Raw genomic sequence first — 20,664 nt, forward strand, 5'->3', positions numbered from 1 at the left:
GGGGAGAGAGGATAAAGCACCCAGGAAAACAAAATGTTGTTTCTAATGGTTGGGAGGGGGGAACCGCCTAATTGAAGCAAAACGAAATTGATGCATTCACTCTAGAAATAAACTAGGTTAGTGTTTTGCTGACCAGTGCAAGATTAAATCAGTGTTTGATAAAGTAAGGGGGGCAGGTTGAGAAAACTTCAGCTTTAGGCAACTTATGGGAAAACTCAGAAGAGTTATTTCAATAGTTTTTTTAATTATTACTTATTTAAACTGCATCTGCAAATATAAGTAAAATGAAATAATAATTTTAAAAAAAGACCCAAATTGAGAACATGCCCTGTAAGACCTATTGGCAAAATGCCCTCGTTGCAGGCTGGCTTCAGTGGAGACTTGAGGCTTCCTGTCCTCCTCCACAGGGCAGCAGAGGAGGTTTTCAAACTATGTTAAGTATAGGGATTTTATTGTCCATAAGGGTAATGCTTTCAGCAACGTCTGCTGGTTCTTTTAAAAATATTTTTTTTCCCATAATTTTAGGCTTGTTTTACATGTATTTATAGCCGGAACATGATTGTAACGTTGGAATACTGGTTTCTAAGGTATTTGATATTTCACATATCCATACTGGGTATCAAAAAGAAATTTTACTCAAAAACTCTTGGGTCACTAGCAGCCCCCTACTATCTCAAAATTGATAAAATAGAAAACAGCTGATTTTAGGATTCTTTATATTACCTACTCACATTTTGCTCATTGCTCAGTTAACTGAAGCAACATTCTTATTTCATAGTTTCTTTGAGATCGGTAGTCAATTTGAAATCAATTATCTATTTCTTTTTAATTAAGGTGGTTTCAGGTATCAGACTTCTTGAACCTGCTGCCTTTTCAAGAAACTTCCCAAGCCTCTTCAAAATTTTTCCTTAGAGAAGTCACAAGTTATGAGGAAACCTAACTCAATGTGGTCAGGTGGATAAATCAAACAATACGGATTTCCTCCTTCCCCCTTGCCCCCCACCCCCAGTTTCTGTCTGTTCTAATGTTTTTAGGTGTAATTTGTAACATTAGTAAGTTACCTTGTTTCAGGCAATAGACTGGCAGTGACCCTTCCCAGTTGTTTGCTTATTCTGGGCATCATACCAGTAAGTGTGGTGATGAGTTTTTCAGCAGCAGAAAGATGCTTAAATAGAAAATAAAAATATTTATGAAAATGCCAAAAAGTCCAGAAAAAAAATTTGCATTGTGTTGATTTTTTGAGAAGACCATGTCACATTTCTGCAAATCACTAGTCCATGGAACTCAACAGAATGCAAACATCACCTCTAAGAAGTACATTTTACGGCTCAGTTTTGGAGTGGTATTTATGTGTAATTCAGTTGAATTGAATTTGAGTTGCATTGTTTTTTACAAATTGGAGGAATCAAATGTACCCCGAGGATAATTGCGATATTGAAATTATTGAACCCAGTGCTACAGCCAGGAAGTGAAAGACGCAGATTACTTGGCTCCCAAAGCAGAACCCAGAACTCTTTGTCCTTTCTGTAGGTTTGCTGCTGCAGCCCAGCGGGAGAGCTTTTCCAGAGAGAGCCTGGGAAGCGCCACGCACCCCGGGCAGGAGGCAGCTCCTGGGCAGCCTGCGCAGAGGCACCCGCCTTCCCTCCTGCCTCCTGCTGGGACTGCAGGGCTGCGGGTGGAGAAGGGGTGTTTGCTCTCCTTATTTCATAGCCTTGCGCAGGAATCGTTCTCCTCAAACGTCAGGAGGGACGGTATTTCATGCTGTCAGCGGGTGGTTGGAGCAGCCCCCCGCTCACTTGCTGTGCGGGACAGGACTGCTTCCACCTACCCACTCCTGCTTTCCAGGCTGTGGGCTCCCCTTGGGAAGCATGAGCTCCTTTCTGTGCTTTATCCAGTGCGTGCTTCATATGAAATACAGAGCCAGAGATGGGGAGTGGGACCTCAGGCATTTGACTGTCCAGTGAGTGTCTTAACTACTAGATTGAATAATAATTGTCCCTTGCTGAGGATGAATATATATATACAATAGTTTTGGTTGGCTCTGGATAAACTAAACTCTGGCTACGTAGCATAATGCCATTGTCATTTTGTGAGAAAGTCCTGTTACAGGAGGGCGTGTGTAAGAGGAGGTGCTACTTTTGACTGATGAATGGCAGTTCAATGTACAGATCTTGTGAAATTTAGCCAGCGTTAACTCCTTAGAATATAAGCTCTTTTGGTATTTCTATCATTTATTTAACTTTGCTACGGTACCTGTGCTTTAGGAGGGGTGTTGTATCTTTCACACTGTATGCTGAAAGCAAGGAAATTGAGCAGCTTATTCCGCATATGCTACTAAAGACACATTTAATGTTACTAGCAAACACATGTATCTCATCTTTTGACCAAAATGTGGAGGACAAATGACCGCTTCAGAAGGAAATGACACTCAAGTAGAATACTTTTCATCGAAGCCTCTGAGTTTTATATATGAAGCAATGTACCACCGTGAGGTTTGAAAAGGAATAAATATCTCATAATATACAATGCCTAGAACCCTGTATTTTTAATAACATTCTTATAATTGATAATACAGAATTAGAGACATTCCTGCCAGCCTACATGAAAATGCTAAAATATTTAGTGGGATGGTGTGCATTCCAGAAGCAACACCTACATTTACCATGCGTTAATGAACTGAACAGTACAGTGTTATGCAAACATTTAGATTAAAAATAGCAAACTTCTATAAAACTGATAACAGGCATTCTTATTATATTTGAGTGCATTAGTTAATATAATGATTCATTTACATTTGTAATTATAATTAACAGGTGTTATGAAATCAAAATTGCTTTCTACATACAGCATTTGTGCACTTTTATACCTTTCTACATGGTTTTTGTGCTTTTTTTTTCAATTTTCAGAACTTATTACATTAGGTACGGGAGTTTGAGGAGTAAAGAGTTATACTGTTTAGTTATAAACAGCAGAACAACAGTATCTTTTTTTTTTTCTGGTAGACTTTTTTCTTTGATGGTTTTTTGTTGTTGTTTTTTGTTATTTTTCTCTTTAAATCAGAACTTGAAAGTCATCAATCAGGCTTTCTTTAGGAATGTTTGCAAAGGCAGAGACCCGCCTTGAATGTTACGTTATCAGCAAGATCTTTTCTCTTTGCATTGCAGTTTTACAATCATGACGATCATAAAAGGTAGGGAAAGTGTCCTCCAAGGCCAACACGAGTAATTGTTAGGTGGTAAACAGGAGCAGGAGAATGCACATCATGGCAAGGTTTAACTTGGGCTTAAGATACAATTCTGATTTATATATTAATAACTAGGTAGTTACACTTTTATGCTACTTTTAAGTAGCATTCTTCATTATACTAGATGATATGAGACTGAAATACATTTAGAGTAAAATTCTCAATTTGCTCTGTTATTCATGAAATCTTTCGTACCTAAATTCTTTAAATCTTAAGACTTCTGTGCGTATTTCAGGTAGGCACATTTTTGATAAATAGATCGCATTTTTTGCTCTACTTGCAAAAGCAACACCAGGGTGGTAGTTGGTACTAGGTGCACAGAAAAACGCTCCGAAACCTCGTGTTTTAAGGTATTTTTCTGTGCTTTGAAACTCGCAGACTTATGCTATGCACTGAGCTTCCCTGTTAGCTGGTTAATACTATTTCAATGTTGAATATTGTTAGCAAAATGTTGCAATGGTACAATAACCCGATGAGTCTTCTGAATAGAGGCGTGTGTCTAAGTGATACTGATGGAAGCAGGGAGTGTAGAGTCCCTTCATTGAGTTGTCTGGTTCCTTGTCTAAGCTGATGAGAAGGGAGAGCAGGATCTGTGGGCAGGAATAGTGACAGGCAAGGTGTGCTGGGACCCTCCCCTTCTCTCCTTGTCCCCTCATGCCCTGGCCCCACCACTCCTCTTCCCACCTGCCCTCCAGCACGCCATAACCTGGTGATTAGATCACTCTTGTAGAATTTGGGGACCTAGATTCTTGTCTATGCTGCAAAATCCAGAGCAGGGAAAGTGGGGAGAAAAAAAAAAAGAAAGAAAGAAAAACAGGTTTTCTGGCCCCCAAGTACCTATCTAAGCACTGTGTCATTGGTAAGTGAAATACCCTGCACTTATTTATGACTGTCCTCTATGAAAGTCCCAAAGTACTGAGCGTGTTCTGAAAATGGGTGTTGAACAGGAGCCAGCAGAGGAGAGTTGCAGATGCAGAGGAGTTCTTAGTGCAGCAGTCCCAGCCCGGCTTAAAAAGTTTTCTCTGTGCAGTCCACCAGAAACTCAGTATCCAGAATTTATAGTCACCTACAAGTTTAGCTGGTAGCCGAGTGGAATTTCTGGATCTTGCTGCAAATCTCAAGACTACAAAGCAAACACACTTAGATTGGTGTCTACAGTTAGACTGTAATGCATATTGAATTTATTCGAAGTAGCTTAACTTAAAAGAGGACACAAAGCTATATATCGCATCCATTCTCTGCAAATATTCTCATTGTACATTAGTTTAAAAAGAATAGTATTGTCACTTGCATGATTGCGAATGTAGGTGGTTTTATTCACTTCCCTTAGAAGAACAAATTTTTAATAACCCGCAGAAAACTGTCTTTTTTTGGTTGATCTTTTTAAACTGTTTCGGAAGCGTCAGGATGTGTGGGTGAGTCTGGAGGACTGAGCCAAAAAGGAATGTTTGTGTCTTCCCAGGTGAGTGCTGGCATCCCACAGGCTCCCTTGCGTGACACCTAGCAGTGGCTCAGCACAAGTGTCTGTACAGTACCAGCACTAGTAGCTATCAAGGCAGTTTAGATGGGAAGGTGAGTATATGCTGATTCGTCAGCAAGGTGTTTATTTTGACACATTGATTACATAGACATTTTAAACTACATGCTGTTTTCAAGAAGACTGTTCTCAGTAGATGAGATGTAGGCAGTAAAATCTAATGATTTATTGTTTGCATTGTGAGGATGGGGTCTGCTTACTTCTTCTTCCTTGATTCTTGAATTTGTCCCAAGTGCTACACGTCTTCCTGTTTATCCTACATTAGATAAGTTTAGCTAATGACTGTACTAGAAGCAAGCTGCCATTAATCAAAAGCAGAATCTCCTTTGAAGAGAAAGTGAGAGTATTAGCTATTTGCTTCATTTTTTAGTATTCAGAGCTGTAGGATCCATAATCAGGATTGTTCTTTCTGAGTGTTTTACCCATGTTTTATTATAAGCATAGAGAAGCTGTATTGTGTGCCTGTTCTGTTATGTATTTCTAAACTATTCAGCCATTCTTTGGAATTTAACTTTTTGCACAAGACAGAAACCAAAACAAGCCAGAGAAAATGCTTCTAAAATAACTTGGTTTACAAATTAAAATATTTACAAGCAAAATCCTAAAATTTTAAGTTTAAGGTTTATGTTCACAGTTTGTAAAGCATGATTTTTTGGCCAGTTCAGGTGGAAATACCCAAAGTTTCAACTGAAATTTAGGGATACAGTGCTTATGCTGCTGTGGCAATTGACTTCATTAGGATCAGGATCTGGCTATTGACGTAGTTGCTGTTGTAGGTGTTTGCTATATTTTGGAATCCTCCTTCCAGATCCTCTTTTCACCAGAAAGTAGGATGTGCTGCAGCATCCATCTGTATCCCAGCAAGTTAAATCTATCAGTGCTGCTTGCTCTGCCCGTCACCGCTGCAGACCCGGGCTCCCAATTTCAGTGCAGGGTGAACCAGCTGACTGCTGTCCTGTAGAGAGCACTGAGTCAGCCTTAGGCTAAGGATGATACATCTATTTATCTTCTCTTTTGAAAAAAAGACCTTATAAGGTAAGAATGAAATATGTTTGTATACTCAACATGACAAAGAACAACTGTCAGGTGTTTACTTAACGGGATGGATTTCTTACTTGATTGCTCTTTGCGCTACTTTGTCCCAAGTTCTTTTAGGTCTGTTTTTTCTCTGGCTTTGTTTGTTCTCACAATCTAAGCCAGAATGCTGCCTCAAAACAGATTTTGACACTACTGCCTTTTCTATGGAGGCAATAATTGCTATTCATAAGTACTGGTTTACTGCAAACAGTATTTTAAAGAATCTGACATGTTATATCTTTAGCATACTTTAAACAGCCAACGAAATCATTGTTAACTTTACATAGACAGGCATACGCACACACACATACGCAGACTTTCCCCTTCCCATAGGCTCTAATTTCCTATGGAAGCAATGATGCAATTGCTCTGTTGATATCTCTGTGTCCATTCACTACTCACTTGTGAGTCTGTTACTACCGAAATTTGAAGCGAGATGGTCATGCAAATAGATGGTAAGGGGAGTTTTATGAAGTGGTTGAACCAAGCCAGTGGCTTGCTGGTATAAGAGATTTTTAATCTTTCCTTTCTGTTCCAAACCTTGTGCGTGCTCCTGAGCTGGGACTGATTACTTGCGTTACCCTTTGCCTCTGAATTAGAAGAAAAGTAACCTGGCAAAGAAAGAAGTGAATTGTTTTCTGGCAGTTTTATCAAGCTGGAAGAGCTCACTTAAGGTTGGCACCCATGCTTGACCAAGAGAGTGGGTGGGACTATGAGGCAGGAAATCAGGGGGACAGTTGACTCCTGTCTCTTGACAGAAGCTGTTATATGTGCTTCATTGCCTCGTAATACCAAAGTTCTGGCAAATCGCACAAAGATGATAGGAAACCAGATATTAAGAGAGCTATTACTAGGGCTTCCCAAAGCTGGGTTGGAGCTTCTGCTCTGTTTGGCACCAAATAGTTCAAATATGAAACCCAGTATTCCCAGGACCCACCGATTCTGATGCTCTTTTGACTATTCACTTTTAAGTGTATTCTGGCAGGTTTGAAAAAAAAAAACAAAACAATTTTTCAAAATAAGTATTAGTGCTTTACTTCAAATATGTGAAAGTGTTTTGGCTTAATATTATTTGACCTGAGTTTAGGATAGCTTTGGTCTTCCTGCTGGTGTGTCCTTTAGAAAGGAACTAAAACACTGCTTTACTTTTCACTTTTTCCAGTTTTAAAGAGTAGCTATTGAGATCCTCATTTATCTTCTCCTTCCAGTTGTCTTGTATTCTCTCAGAGGAATTCTCCTAAAGCATTCTTCCCATGTGAATAGCGGTAGTAGCAGGAGTCAGAAGGAAAATATAATTCCCCATATCCCCTCCTAAATATTTTGTGTCATTCCTCCCTGCTGCCACCTTTGTATTCTTCCCTTCTGACTCTGTGTTGACCATCCTTTTAGCATTTTGATCTAATAGAGCAAATCTAGGATTATCTGGAAAACCATTTTGATTTCCATTACAGAATATCCTGTAGTGGGATTGGCTGATTAGCTTACTGTTACCTCCAGCCCTCACAAAAAGACTCTGTGTCACATTTCTTGAACACTGGCACACATTGGTCTTGTACCACATCCCTCAGAGCTAAGCCTAGTGCAGTGTGGAAAAGCATAAGAAAGATCTGGAAACTGAATGTCAATTCAGTTTTTTGCCCTGATATCTGGGATATCAGGGCAAAATAAGAACATGTAGTACTGTCTGCTTTTCTTAAGCTTTTTGATGGCGCTTTGCTCAGTACACTGTCTTAGGATTTTTCATAAAGAGTTGCAGTGACTGTTTCTAAATTAATGAATGATGTTGAAATAATAACACTTAAGCACTGGTGAGGGTCAATACTTATCAGATAGTTTAGAAGTAGGTGTGGGCCACTTACGTTTCACGCTGTTATCATAGAATCATAGAATATTTTGGGCTGGAAGGGACCTTTAAAGGTCATCTAGTACAACCCCCCTGCAATGAGCAGGGACGTTTTGAACTAGATCAGGTTGCTCAGAGCCCTGTCCAACCTGACCTTGAATGTTGCTGGGGATGGGGCATCTACCACCTCTCTGGGCAACCTATTTCTGCTGTTATATCTCGACAGAGTTTGCAAAAGTTCAAGTGAAGTGACTATAAGCTGGCATAATTTAAACGTGGATCAATTAATAGATGCAAGTCTTGAAGTAGGGGATTGTGGTGGGTAAAAGGGTAGATATCTAAGGGATTTGTAGTAGCTCTACTTCCAACTGAGAGAGACTTTTTTCTGGTGACATGATGATGAAGGCAATCTCATGTTATTCTCTTAAGGATGCCCTTTATAAGGCTGTATATAGGGGCTGTGTTGAAGATCAGCACACCAAAGGATATTTTGGGTTCTAGAGTAGTGTGAGCTGATTTTATAACTTCATGCATCTTTTGTTTGGGTGTGTGCGCTACCCATTGTAGTGTATTTGTACAAAATCTTACTCTGAATGGGATCTTACCATTAGCAGCCACCAGTTACTGATGAAGAAAAACTCATAACTACACAGTATTCGAGTGTTTGCAGAGTTTTTTAACAATATTTTGAGATTTAAAAAAATAATTCTATTGCACAGTATTAGAAAGTAAGATAGAGACCTTTTTCTCCCTCCAAAACAGATTCCCTCTCTCCTTCTTTCCTAATCTCTTTTAATTTCGTTACAATTCCCACTGCTGGGCTGTAAGTACACTTTTGATTGACAGGTTGATTTATTCACTTGCTCCAGCCAGAGAGAAGCCTGCCTTGATTTCAGACCTTGGCTAAAGGACAGGCAGGAGCAGTTGAAAGAAAACTATTTGGAAGAAGAACGTAACTGTAGAAAATGTAGAGCAATGATATTCTGGGCCCGTGTAAACATAATGCTGCGTGTAGATGAACACGAGCGGTGTGTGACACGTTTACCAGTCACCAGCTTACCATTTGAGAGTGTCAGTTTGCAGCTGTGTGCCCTGTAACGGTCAGTGAGATCCCATTAGGTTGTTTGCTTTGTAGATCTCCAAAATATTTAGAATATCTTTTAGGAATATGTCCACAGATTGATGTTTGCCCCTAAGCAACTTGCAAAATTAGTTTTCAAGGAAACAGAAATACAACTGAGTCTTTCATGTGAGAAATAATGCTAGAATAATACAAATTTTTGTTTTTCCTTTCAAAAGCGTTCTTTACATTATTTAGAGGCTGACAGTTAGGAAAAAAATAGTTACCGTAGATTTACAGATTGCTCTCCTTGAATTGATGCAGTCCATATCAAAAGAGCAAAGATTTCTAAATGAAAACATGCTCCAGCGTGTATATTCCAGTTTATGATGGGTTTTCCTTCTGTGATGACTTTGGATCACCCACAATGACAATATAAAAAGATTTGACTGTAATAAGAAGTAGTGACTTGGTACAGGGTGGTGAGTTTAATACAGTTTATGTAGCAGCAAGATAATTTATAGAGAAGGTTAAAATGAATTTTAATTTTTTCCATGCCAGAACAAGACACATTGTTTCAGATGCATTCCTAGCTGTCGTATGCAGGTCTATAGAGGGCCATGACGTTTATTGAAAATAGCTAGGTTCTACAAATTTACAGATTGGAAATGATCTTTGGGCTGTTGATGCCCAGTGGTTCTAGATTGAAAGTAATTATAAAAATAGATGTAGATATTTCCTGATTACAGAAGATGCTGATTTTTTTTTTTTTTGTTCTCTAGTGAAATAGAAGATGAATTCAGCTGAAATCACTGAAGATGATGAAGGTAAAATATTATACTTTGTGTAATCTATGATCAGGCAAAAATATTTGCTGAATGATAGCCTTTGTAGTCTGATAAAGAGTACACTTGGATCAAGTCAGATTACATTAATAGTTTTTTGAAAGCTATCTGAAACACACCGTTACCTTTGTTATTAATTTTATTTTCTGCTCTACATCCTTCCTTCCCCTTGAAAAAAATCTTCCTACTGTAACTTTATTTGTTTATACTCTAGATTCTTCTTTGGGGAAGAAACTGTCATGTATTGAATGACTGAATCATTCCTAGTGTATTAAAAACTTGACTTGGGGTGGCCTCAGCATACACTTACTGTACAAGTCATAAAATATTATATTCTTCAAAACACATTTTCATAAAAAAGAAAAAACAAATTACAAAAGATTATATTAAGGGTGTCATGGTTTTCTGGAGAGAGTGCTTTATCTTTCTAAACCTTCTCTTTTTCCAGTAAAAATTCCTAAAAAAAATATTGTGAAAGTAGAAACAGAAAATGAAGATGAAGCTCTAGACTGCTCAGTAACATCCAGATCTGCTGAGAAACACTCACTGGATGGCGCAGTTACTTGCCTACAGGATTCCAACAAACGGAAACAGACCTCACTTGGGTGTGATGGTTCAGGGAGCCAACAAGATGTCTTACCCAGTGTGAAGAAAAGACGCTTTACACAAGAGGTGACTTCTCTATACATGACTGTGCAATTTTACTGTTCATATTTCACAGGCTAAATTCACTGCTGCTATAGGCAAAATGCAAGTCAGTTAACTAGATTTGCATTAGTAACAAATTTGAGTCAGATATGGCTAATCTTAACCCAGTTTGCATACGTTACTTGTCTGGGTATTTCCTCAAATAATGTGATCGTATCTATGAAATACACATATAGGTTAATTTATTCATGTGGAGTATATTTTTGTTGTTTGTCAGAGAACATAGGAGCTGGTAGTGATTTGGATTAACCGAGCATGACTCTGAGTACAGTCCCTCTCATGTCACACAGTCCTTCAGCTGGATCCTCAGTGGTAGAATCAGGGCTGTAATTCTTCCGCAACACAGATTTTGATGCCAGTGAGACAAGTAGAAATTTGCATATTACTTGAAAGATAAAAATGCAGGGATGCAGAAGACTTCAGCATGTCAAGAGCAGAATGTATTACAGCTTCTGGTGCAGCACCCCACTTCTAACAATCCAGATGTTTGCCCAGCTGGTAAAGGAGATTCCCAGTCTCTTCAGTTATCCTGTTCTAGTGTTTCACCTCTCTAGCAATTGGGGATTTTCATTAATCTTTGCTGAAACTGAGCAAGTTTCTTTTCAGTAGGGAGGGTAATGATCATCTTTTCATAGAAAAGTCTTCTGCACATGGGAAAATTGGTGTGATGTTGTCCACCTTCAGCCCTTCCTTTCCAAGGCTAAAATTCTGTTTCTTCAGCTCTTCTTCACGTATCACCTTATATTTTTGTTGCTCTCTTTGAAATTCCTGAAAGGGTAATGTCCAGTGCTGGATAGTCACATCTCTTCTAACACACTGTAGAGCAGGATAATGACCTCCTGTTTTTCACACTCAGCACTTTATTAAAATAACCTAGATTCAAATTTATCCTCTTTTGAATAACTTCAGGCCCTGGGTTATATTTAGTTTATGACCTACTCTAACGCACATATCCTTTTCTGCTGTTCTGCTACCTAGCCAGTTATTCCGTGTTGTATTTGTGCATTTCGTGTCTCCTTTCTAGCCATAGCTCTTCATATTTCTTTTTCTTGACTGTCATCTCTCTGACTTCTCGGGGCTGTTTTTTTTTTCCCTGAATGCCTGTGGTAGGTAGGTTTTAATCTTATCACATGGTTTCTTTCTTTTCCTTTCTCTTTTTCTTTTTACAATTGTTTTACTTACTTACATTCAGATTCTTAAAAGAGCTTCATAATGGTCTCTGAACTGTGCTTGCTTTGGATTTTACTGTTTGCTGTTTGCCTGTAATAAATTTTTAAATTTATTTGAACTGAATTATGTTTGAACTTATAATATCAGAAAGTGACCCAGTAACAATGATGAAAATTCATTCTGGACTGACCCCAATGAATCAGCATGTTTAGTTAAATAACCAACCAGAAATAGTCCTCAATCCTAATAACATTTTAAAAGTTAATTACTTTTCTAGTACCAATATGTTGTTTTAGTTGATGAGTTCATTAACTGTTTCTGTTTAAACAGAGGACAAAATGTTAATTATTTTTGAGAATATTGTGCATGTAGTATATTTACTACACATCACATAGGCATCTATGTATGATATAAGTAGAGCTCTACTTTTTATGTTACATAACTGTACTATTGGGCTGGTGATTACATTACAAATGTCTTTCTTTCAGAAGACATTTCTCTTTTTTTTTAAATTCTAATTGTCACTTCATAACCAGAAATTAATTTTCCCTAATTTCCTTTTAAAAAAAAAAACCCAAAATAAAACATAGAAGATTCTAAGTTTAAAAAAATTATGTGCAAGACATTTCCAAATTCTCATGTGTTTGATAGAATAATTTTATATATTTCTTGCTCATATATTTATTCTTCTCTACTCATATGCTAGTATGTTATGTTTATATTCTTACAGATATTTAGACTTTATTTATCAAGAATAATAAAGCACATAAATTGGCTGGACTTTAGCACTGAGCAGAGCAGTAACTAAACAACTTTTAAAACTTGGCTTAGGACTCCAAGAGATAAAGTGAGAGACTATTTCACAATTACTTATGTTGGTCGATGTTTACCAAAATACTGAATTTTGCAAATGTTCAAAGAATGTGTGTAATACAAAAACGTGCTGTGCAAATGTAATATAAAAAGCAGCACTGTCTTATGTACATTGAGTCTCATAGAACAGTATCTTTGGTTATTTTTTGAACAGTTTTTTTGATTAAAACTGTTCATCTTAAATAGGTGTAGTATTTTCTGAAATACATTGATGTTTAAAGATCAGTGTTAAAGAAAACTAATTAAAATGATTAAATATTAGTTTAATAGGAGAATTTATGGAAAGCCATACGTTTATGCTGTGGATAGTGCTGTTCCCAGATCAAAACTGTGTAAAGGCAAGATAATTAAAAGAAAAAGGAAAGAAAATGAGAATAGAAAATTGTTAAAATAGGCCCAAATGTGTTGTCATCTGTTAGTCGAGCACTGGCTGTGTGTTTCTGAAATGCAGATAACCAAATCCGTCCCGCAACCGGATCCAGAGGCTGGGAGGTGCATTAGTGAAAGGGCAGCAGAGATCTGCTCCAGTCCTCAGCCTGGGCACCTCTCCCCCTCCCACACCGAGTGCCAGCTTTCTCACTACTCGCTGGCAAAGGGCAATAAGATACTTAAGACAATGATTTTGTGCTGTTTAATACACATTCTGATATTGCTTTGCCCTGGCTCTGTGTGTGTGAGGTGTTCATTAATAGAAGTTACCCGCACATTGCCAAGTTTTATTATATAATTAATTAGGGAAAAGGCACAGCAGGAGTTCTGATGGGAACTGACTGGCGACTGGTGGCCCGTGGCAAGCTATTTAGTAGAGAAGGAATTGGATGAATCGTACCGTGTTTGTGGAGTAATATTTGGAACGCTCTCTGAAAACAGGAGTGTTAATGGAAAAGCTAGGTACTTGGGCAGCAGGTCTCACTGTGTCTGTGAGAAATGTATTCTCCAGAATTGCAGTTTTGTTTTGTTCTTTGGATCTAAAATCGTAAAAGAAATTTGTATTTCAGCCTGGGTGCCTGACTGGGGAGCAGAACTATGTTTATTGTCAGTGGAGGTTTTCACGACCTGCTTTCAGGTGATGTCTATTTGTGAGAGCTCTTTTACCATCCACAAATACCTCTGTGTCTCCACGGACGAGTAGAGGTGGTGTATGACCACTTCAGTCCCAGTGTAGGACTGCAGTTGGGTGGGAGCAACGTGCATTGCAGTCTGATCACAGCTTGGTCTCTTGTGTGCTGGTATTTTACAAGTCACAAAGAGCTAATGTAGTCTGGGTAGAGCATACCGTTTGCTGGGGTGAAGTCACCCTTTAATAGGTGGTGGTGTTCCAGGACACTGATTCCTCGTTTTTAACTTTAATATGAGTAGGACTGGAGGGACAGTCTCCTAAATGCACCTGGAATTCAGGTCTCCTAGGCACCACTACAGCTAGAGATTCTGCGTGCTGTGAAATATATTGTCTTTGTGTTATGCTTGCATTGTATCACCTGGCCATCCACAGCTTTGGATGTGAAAACACGAGGTTTCATATGTAGGGTTGTATGATGTGAATGAGAGCAGAACTTGGAAACACAACTTCAATTTAATTGAGTCTGCTGGTTTCTAAACTCAGAGTGGAAACCAGCTTGTTTGTTCTGAGCCTTTTTTTGAGTATACATTGCATTAGAAATTAAAAAGTAATTAGATTCATTTTGTCACTGCAATAAGCAGATGCCAAGTGTGAGTACACATAGGGACCAGATTAATTTCATGAGTGCTACAGTTCTGTTTTTTCAGAAAGGAATCTTAATTCAAGTTCCTGACTGTAGGACGTAGTGGGGTCTTCGCTAGAATTGCAAATTGCTTGTGGCTCTCAGCTCAGACCTCAAGCCTGTGTTCCATTTGTTTTAATAATTGAATGCAAATTCTGTGTTTTTTATCTAATTATGTTCTGTGAAACAAGCCAAGCAAAATGTTTCAGTAGTCTTCTCTAAAATCTGTGAGTGTTTTCTCATGTTTGAATTCTGTATGTTGGGTTTTGATTCTGTTTTATCTGCTTAACTTCCTAAGAATTATTTGCAATACCCATGTGTTTGCCAAAAACCCAACCCAGTCAAGCTCTGTGTATTTGCTGTGAGTTGATGAAAGTGCTTGCTCCCAATTTCAAGCAATGAGGAAGAGTTAGACATTACTGAGAACATTAATTCCTTAAGAGCTCATCACTGTTTTTCATAGAAATAATTTAGAAAATTAGAAACCCATGAGTCTAGACTTCCCTGCCTTTCAGAAATACAGAAATCTTAGGCTTCCATTTTAAAAAAGAAAATACCAAGGTAATTTTTGCTTTGTTTTTAGATTTTTATTATTTAAATAGAATACTTCTTTTAAAATTGCAGTCATTCTTAGAACTTGTTTAGGGGCTGTACACCATTATAAGAAAAAAAAAAGAAACTATATAAATTTTTCATATCAGAAAAAAAGAGAATAAGCATAATTTTTGGTGTCTAATCACCTTTGTGGTATTTTCAAAAGCTAACCTAAAGAGAGTGCTGGAACATTAAATGCAGTCGTTGGAAGCAGTGGCAAGGTCACAGGACTAGGAGGCAGAAAATCTAGATTCTATTCTTGGCTCTGTTGCTGACTTGTTGCCACCCAAATTCCCTACAGCCCAAGATCCTCAGACGCAAGGTGAAGCATATTGATACTTAATTTGGGAGAGTATTTAGAGCTCTGTGGGTAAAGAATACCAAGGATTATTATTGCATTTCTCTTTCATGGAGAAAGCCATGAGCCAAAACAAAACAAAAAAACTAAATTTTTTTTTTCTGCATTTTTATTTTTCCTACTGAATTTATTAATTTTGATGTATTTAACACAACTAAGTCCTCTGGAGAAAATTTGACTTTGCATATTTATGTAACTGCCTGCTTAAGAGGCATGTATTTATAGCTAATGTTTTTAAGACAGTCTTAACTAATACAGTATTTATTCATTCAAAGGGCCCCCTTTCCAACATGAAGAACAGAGACACTGGCTCACCCACTCAGGTAAATGCAGAGCAGCCAAACAAGAACAAGAATCCTAACGTAACGTGGCTGTGTGAAGAAGAATCCTTCAGTGACATAACCACTCCATCTTACAAAAAACCTCTCTATGGCATCTCACACAAAATCACGGAGAAGAAGAACCCGCCAGGAGCCGAGCAGTTTGCTTCTTACGAGCTGTTTGAAAAAATCAACCCCAGCAGTCCCTCGCATCTCCGGACTTTGAACGATCAACGCAAAAGGGACTCGGCGGCAGCCATTGCCGTAACAGCGGCCACCGCAGATTCTGACCCAAATATTTATTCTTTGATACAGAAAATGTTTTACACGCTCAACACCCTCAATACCAACATGACTCAGCTTCACAGTAAAGTTGACCTGTTGTCTCTGGAGGTCAGCAGAATTAAAAAGCAAGTCAGCCCGGCAGAGTCGGTTGCAGACTTCAGGCCTCCCCCCGAGTACCAGCTGACTTCTGCGGAGCTCAAACAGATCATGGATCAGAGCACGTCAGGTGGAGACCTCGCGTGCCGCTTGCTGGTGCAGCTCTTCCCGGAGCTCTTCAGCGATGATGAGTTCAGCAGAAGCTGCAGCGCGTGCGGCTTTCTCAACAAAAGGAAACTTGAATCTCTTCATCTGCAGCTCATCCGCAACTACGTGGAAGTTTGTTATCCTTCTGTGAAGAATACAGCTGTGTGGCAGGTGGAGTGTTTGCCTCAAGTCAATGATTTTTTCAATAGGTTTTGGGCTCAAAGGGAAATGGAAAACAGTCAGCAGAACGTGCAATCGTCCAGTTTTTATGAGACCGAGCAGGTCGAATCCTCTCATTTTATGGAGGATAAAGAGCAGGAGGAAGCTTTGTCCTTGGACAGGAGTAGTGCCATTGCCTCAGATTACATGCTGGATGCTCAGGATCTCAATGAATTTTTAGATGAAGCTTCTTCTCCAGGGGAATTTTCTGTTTTTCTGTTACACAGGTTGTTTCCGGAACTCTTTGACCACAGAAAATTAGCTGAAAGGTATAGCTGCTTTGGAGACTCTGGAAAACAACTGCTGGATCCTCATCGGCTCCAAATAATCCGTAGGTACACTGAAATTTACTTCCCAGATGTGCAAGAAGAAGAAGCCTGGTTGCAGCAATGTGTGCAGCGAATAAACGATGAGCTTGAAAACACATACATGGATGGAAGTGAATGTGAACAGATGAGAGATGACTGTTACGATTCTTCTAGTTTACCGGATGATGTATCAATCATAAAAGTGGAAGACAGTTTTGAATATGAAAAACCCGGCAGACGCTCAAAAAAAATTTGGCTCGTACCTATAGACTTTGACAAACTTGACTTTCCCCCTCCCGATTTTGATGTCCCTGTCCCAGATTACCTGTTGAACAAAGAACAGATTAAAAGCATATATGAAAGCAGTCTTTCCATAGGCAACTTTGCCTCTCGATTGCTTGTTCTCTTATTTCCTGAACTGTTTACTCATGAAAACTTACGGAAGCAATACAACTGTAGTGGATCTTTAGGCAAGAAACAGCTGGACCCCACTAGAATTAAATTAATTCGACATTATGTGCAGATACTGTACCCCAGAGCGAAGAACGACAGAGTGTGGACGTTGGAGTTTGTTGGGAAGCTTGACGAGAGGTGTCGGCGAAGAGACACGGAGCAAAGGCGCACGTACCAACAGCAACGGAAAATCCACGTGCCGGGGCCCGACCGGAGGGAATTCCTCAGCTATGCAATAAACCCCGAGAGGTTTCGAGAAGAATTCGAAGGGCCGCCGCTGCCGCCGGAGAGAAGCAGCAAGGATTTTTGCAAGATACCACTCGATGAACTCGTTGTTCCTAATCCAGACTTCCCCGTGCCTTCTTTGTATTTGCTGTCTGATAAGGAGGTAAGAGAGATAGTGCAGCAGAGCCTGTCGGTCGGCAACTTTGCTGCCAGGCTCCTCGTGAGGCTCTTTCCCGAACTCTTTACTCCGGAGAATCTCAGACTGCAGTACAACCATTCAGGTGCTTGTAACAAAAAACAGCTGGATCCTATCAGGCTGAGACTGATCCGTCATTACGTGGAGGCAGTTTACCCCGTGGAGAAAATGGAAGAAGTGTGGCATTATGAATGTATACCCAGCATTGATGAAAGATGCCGGCGCCCTAACAGAAAAAAGTGTGATATACTGAAAAAAGCAAAGAAAGCAAAAAATTCCTAAGACTTTTGACCACTAAATTATTGTCAGGATTATGCTTTGGTTGAGACTGAGGGGCCTGTCGGGAGCTGGGAGTGCTCAGCATCCAGGAGAGTCAGGCACAAAGCTGGTTGTGTTTTAGCGTGTGTGTTGCGTCAATGTGGGCAGCGCAGCAGTGGGAAGTGGCTGACTACATGTGTACATGGGCAGAGACCCTCAGCCATCGGTGACAGAGCTACCAACAGCTTGCTACAAGCATGATTTTCACTGGTGCAAATAGATGTATTGAAACTGTATTACTCCACTCCCCATTTCTGCATCTTCCTTTTTATCACTTTCTAATAATAAAGAATTTTTTTTTTTAAATGATTGTGCTCTTCAGGGGCAGTTTTTCATTAAACCCTTATGAACAGTCCCGTTAGCTAATTCGGAGTTTGGAATTTAAACTTAATTTAAATTGGAAAGTGCCACGTTCATTGGAAATCATTGGAATATTAGACTTCGCTTCTACAGTAATTGCAGCTTCGCATTTGTTTTTGTTCTTGATGATACAGAGATACTGAAAATAATAACACTGTGTCAAAGAATAGGTCAGAATAGTGTCATTTGCATTTTTGAGTGTTACCTGGTTTTTATTTCTGAAACCAAGAATGTATTGTTGAAGAACTGAGATGTGAGCATCGACACAATGTGAATGTTTTTGTTTGTTTTTTTTTTTATATGGGCACCACAAACTTGATCCTGCCCCTGTGAGTTCTGGTTTTTGTTTTGTCCCATGTCACTGCTGGCGTGAGTGAGGATGGCTTGTCTGAATAAAGCCAGTAGAGCAGACCCAAGCCTATAGCTGTGGAATGTCTTGCCATCACCTACTTGCCACTCAATTTGTAAAATAACAAAGACAACAAAAAGACACGAAACAAGAACTTAAAAAAAATTTAGACCTTATTTTCTATCAAAATCGTGATTCCAAAGGTTTCCAGTATTCATACTGAATTGCATATGTAAAAAGTATGTGCAAAGATCTGTGATGGAGTTAAGTGTTTCAGGGTCCCCACGTTATGAGCTGTGGTAATGTAACTTATTCTTTGTGTGAATGCAGCACCATCTGGATATTTCAGGTGTGGGGATACTGAACTCTCTCACTTTGCCAAATTGATTTTGTGTAATTAGTAGCTATTTGGAGACTTAACTGTGTATGTATAACTTTGGTTCATACAGTCAGGTTTGCATCATTAATACATTCAAGTGTAACAAACCCAATGTGAATTTGCTGTATGATTTGTCACTGGAGAGTGCTGCTTTAAAACTAGTTTTCCTCTTTTTTTTTTTTTTTTTTTTTTTTTTTTTTTTTTTTTTTTTTTTTTTTTTTTTTTTTTTTTTTTTTTTTTTTTTTTTTTTTTTTTTTTTTTTTTTTTTTTTTTTTTTTTTTTTTTTTTTTTTTTTTTTTTTTTTTTTTTTTTTTTTTTTTTTTTTTTTTTTTTTTTTTTTTTTTTTTTTTTTTTTCTTTTTTCTTTTAATACTGATAGAAATGGTGGGAAGAGAGTCAGATTTTTAAGGCAGTAGAGAGTGGTCACTTACTGACCATTGCTGGAAAACCTTGGAGCGATTGTTGATGTTCTCTGTGGTCCTTTTTTGTTTTCTACTTAGATGGGTCATAGTATCAAATTTTAAGTCAGTTCCAGTGTAATTTTCTATTTTAGCATTCGTAAGAAAGTACAAAATATTTGATATTTTTACTTCAGATTTTTAGAGTTTATTGTTCTTAGAGTCATATTGATCCCTGTCTTTTAAAAGCAAAAAAAAAATGTTTTTTCTTAATGGCAAGAACTAGTAAGAGTATTATGTTAAACCAGGAGTAAAACCTAATAGATGGTAGCATTTGCTCATTTTCCCCATATGCTAGCAACATTCTCAAAGAATGTATGAAGAAAGTCATGAATGTACTAAATAATACACTGATACTGTTTATATCCATTTAAGTGTTTCCTGTTGGTTTAAATAGTAGCAGACCATGCACAAAATGGATATCAGAGCAAATATGGCTATAATAAAACGAGAACATTTTACCAAAGATAAAGAACTGATACCACAATGTCTGCATCTTATCTTTCATTTTAGTGCATAAATTTAGCAAATTGAATGTATCAGAAACCAAGGCTTTCTCTTGTAATTGTATGCTACCTAGCACCTCTGTGAAATTTTTTACATGCACTTTTATGGGAGATATGAAATGACAGAAATTATTAACAGCTGCTTAATTTGTTGTTGCGAATGGCTGGCCAGAAGGTAAGAAATATAACTGTATTTTCTTATCTTAATGTCATACATGTTTCACCACTTAGTGATGTCAAAGCTCCCAGAAGGATTCGATATATATTAAACTGTTGTACGACTGGCAGATGTTACTAGCTAGCATGCAAATGTGAGACATACTGACTTTTACTGTAGATGTTGACATTAAGTCAAAAAATCAGTCCATTCATATTATCTATTAAGTAGTGAAAAAACAATTTTCACCTTTTAAAATTACATTCTTGCAAGTGGGTCTAGAAAGATCTTAATTTTTTTTTTCTCTCCTGTCAAATTGCTGTGTACATTCCTTGTATCTCACTCTTCACAATCCTTTCATGATTCGTTTGATTGTATGTTTTATAACTGATATCAAGAAACTACACACATATGACTAGTGACATAGTTCACTAATGGAAGTTCTTGCAGTGCATCTGAAGTACAGCCACTTCATCCAGTTGGTCAGTCTTGTAAATAAATTAAAGGCATATTATTTTCATACAAGAGGAATGTTGTCTGGTGATTGTTTGAGTATGAGCAGGAATTTCTTTCGTATAAACTCTGTTACTAAGGTCTGAGACAACCTTAGCTAGTAAGATAATACATGAATGAAAATACCCTGGTTTGCTGCAGCCATTTAAGATTTTTATGTCTTTCACACTTTTTTTTTGTGTTAAAAAGAATAAATGTCATTTTGACAGTGAGGCTACAATAGGAAGATTGCTAGATATTGAAGTGTTTGGAACATGCATAGCCATGTGCACGCTGGCTTCCTACGGATGAACATAACTTTTTCCCTACCAGGTCAGTGAGCCCT

At 38.2% G+C, this 20,664-nt stretch overlaps 1 protein-coding gene across 2 annotated transcripts; it reads left to right on the forward strand.

Annotated features, from left to right (window-relative positions):
* The first annotated feature begins 290 nt into the window (after nt 1–290).
* Nucleotides 291–18,813, forward strand: BEND3 (BEN domain containing 3). 2 transcript variants are annotated; one of them, XM_014964715.1, is made up of 5 exons: nt 291–954; nt 4,707–4,816; nt 9,544–9,588; nt 10,055–10,278; nt 15,327–18,813. In XM_014964715.1, the coding sequence occupies exons 3-5, from the start codon at nt 9,555–9,557 to the stop codon at nt 17,580–17,582; spliced, it is 2,514 nt and encodes an 837-aa protein (XP_014820201.1). In that variant the 5' UTR covers nt 291–954; nt 4,707–4,816; nt 9,544–9,554; the 3' UTR covers nt 17,583–18,813. The 2 variants fall into 2 exon arrangements, with proteins under 2 accessions (XP_014820201.1, XP_014820202.1); XM_014964716.1 differs by lacking the exons at nt 291–954; nt 10,055–10,278 and having other exon boundaries at nt 3,767–4,816.
* The last annotated feature ends 1,851 nt before the right edge of the window (nt 18,814–20,664 follow it).

The sequence above is a fragment of the Calidris pugnax genome, unplaced genomic scaffold, assembly GCF_001431845.1.
Source record: "Calidris pugnax isolate Ruff unplaced genomic scaffold, ASM143184v1 scaffold219, whole genome shotgun sequence".
Lineage (NCBI taxonomy): Eukaryota > Metazoa > Chordata > Aves > Charadriiformes > Scolopacidae > Calidris > Calidris pugnax.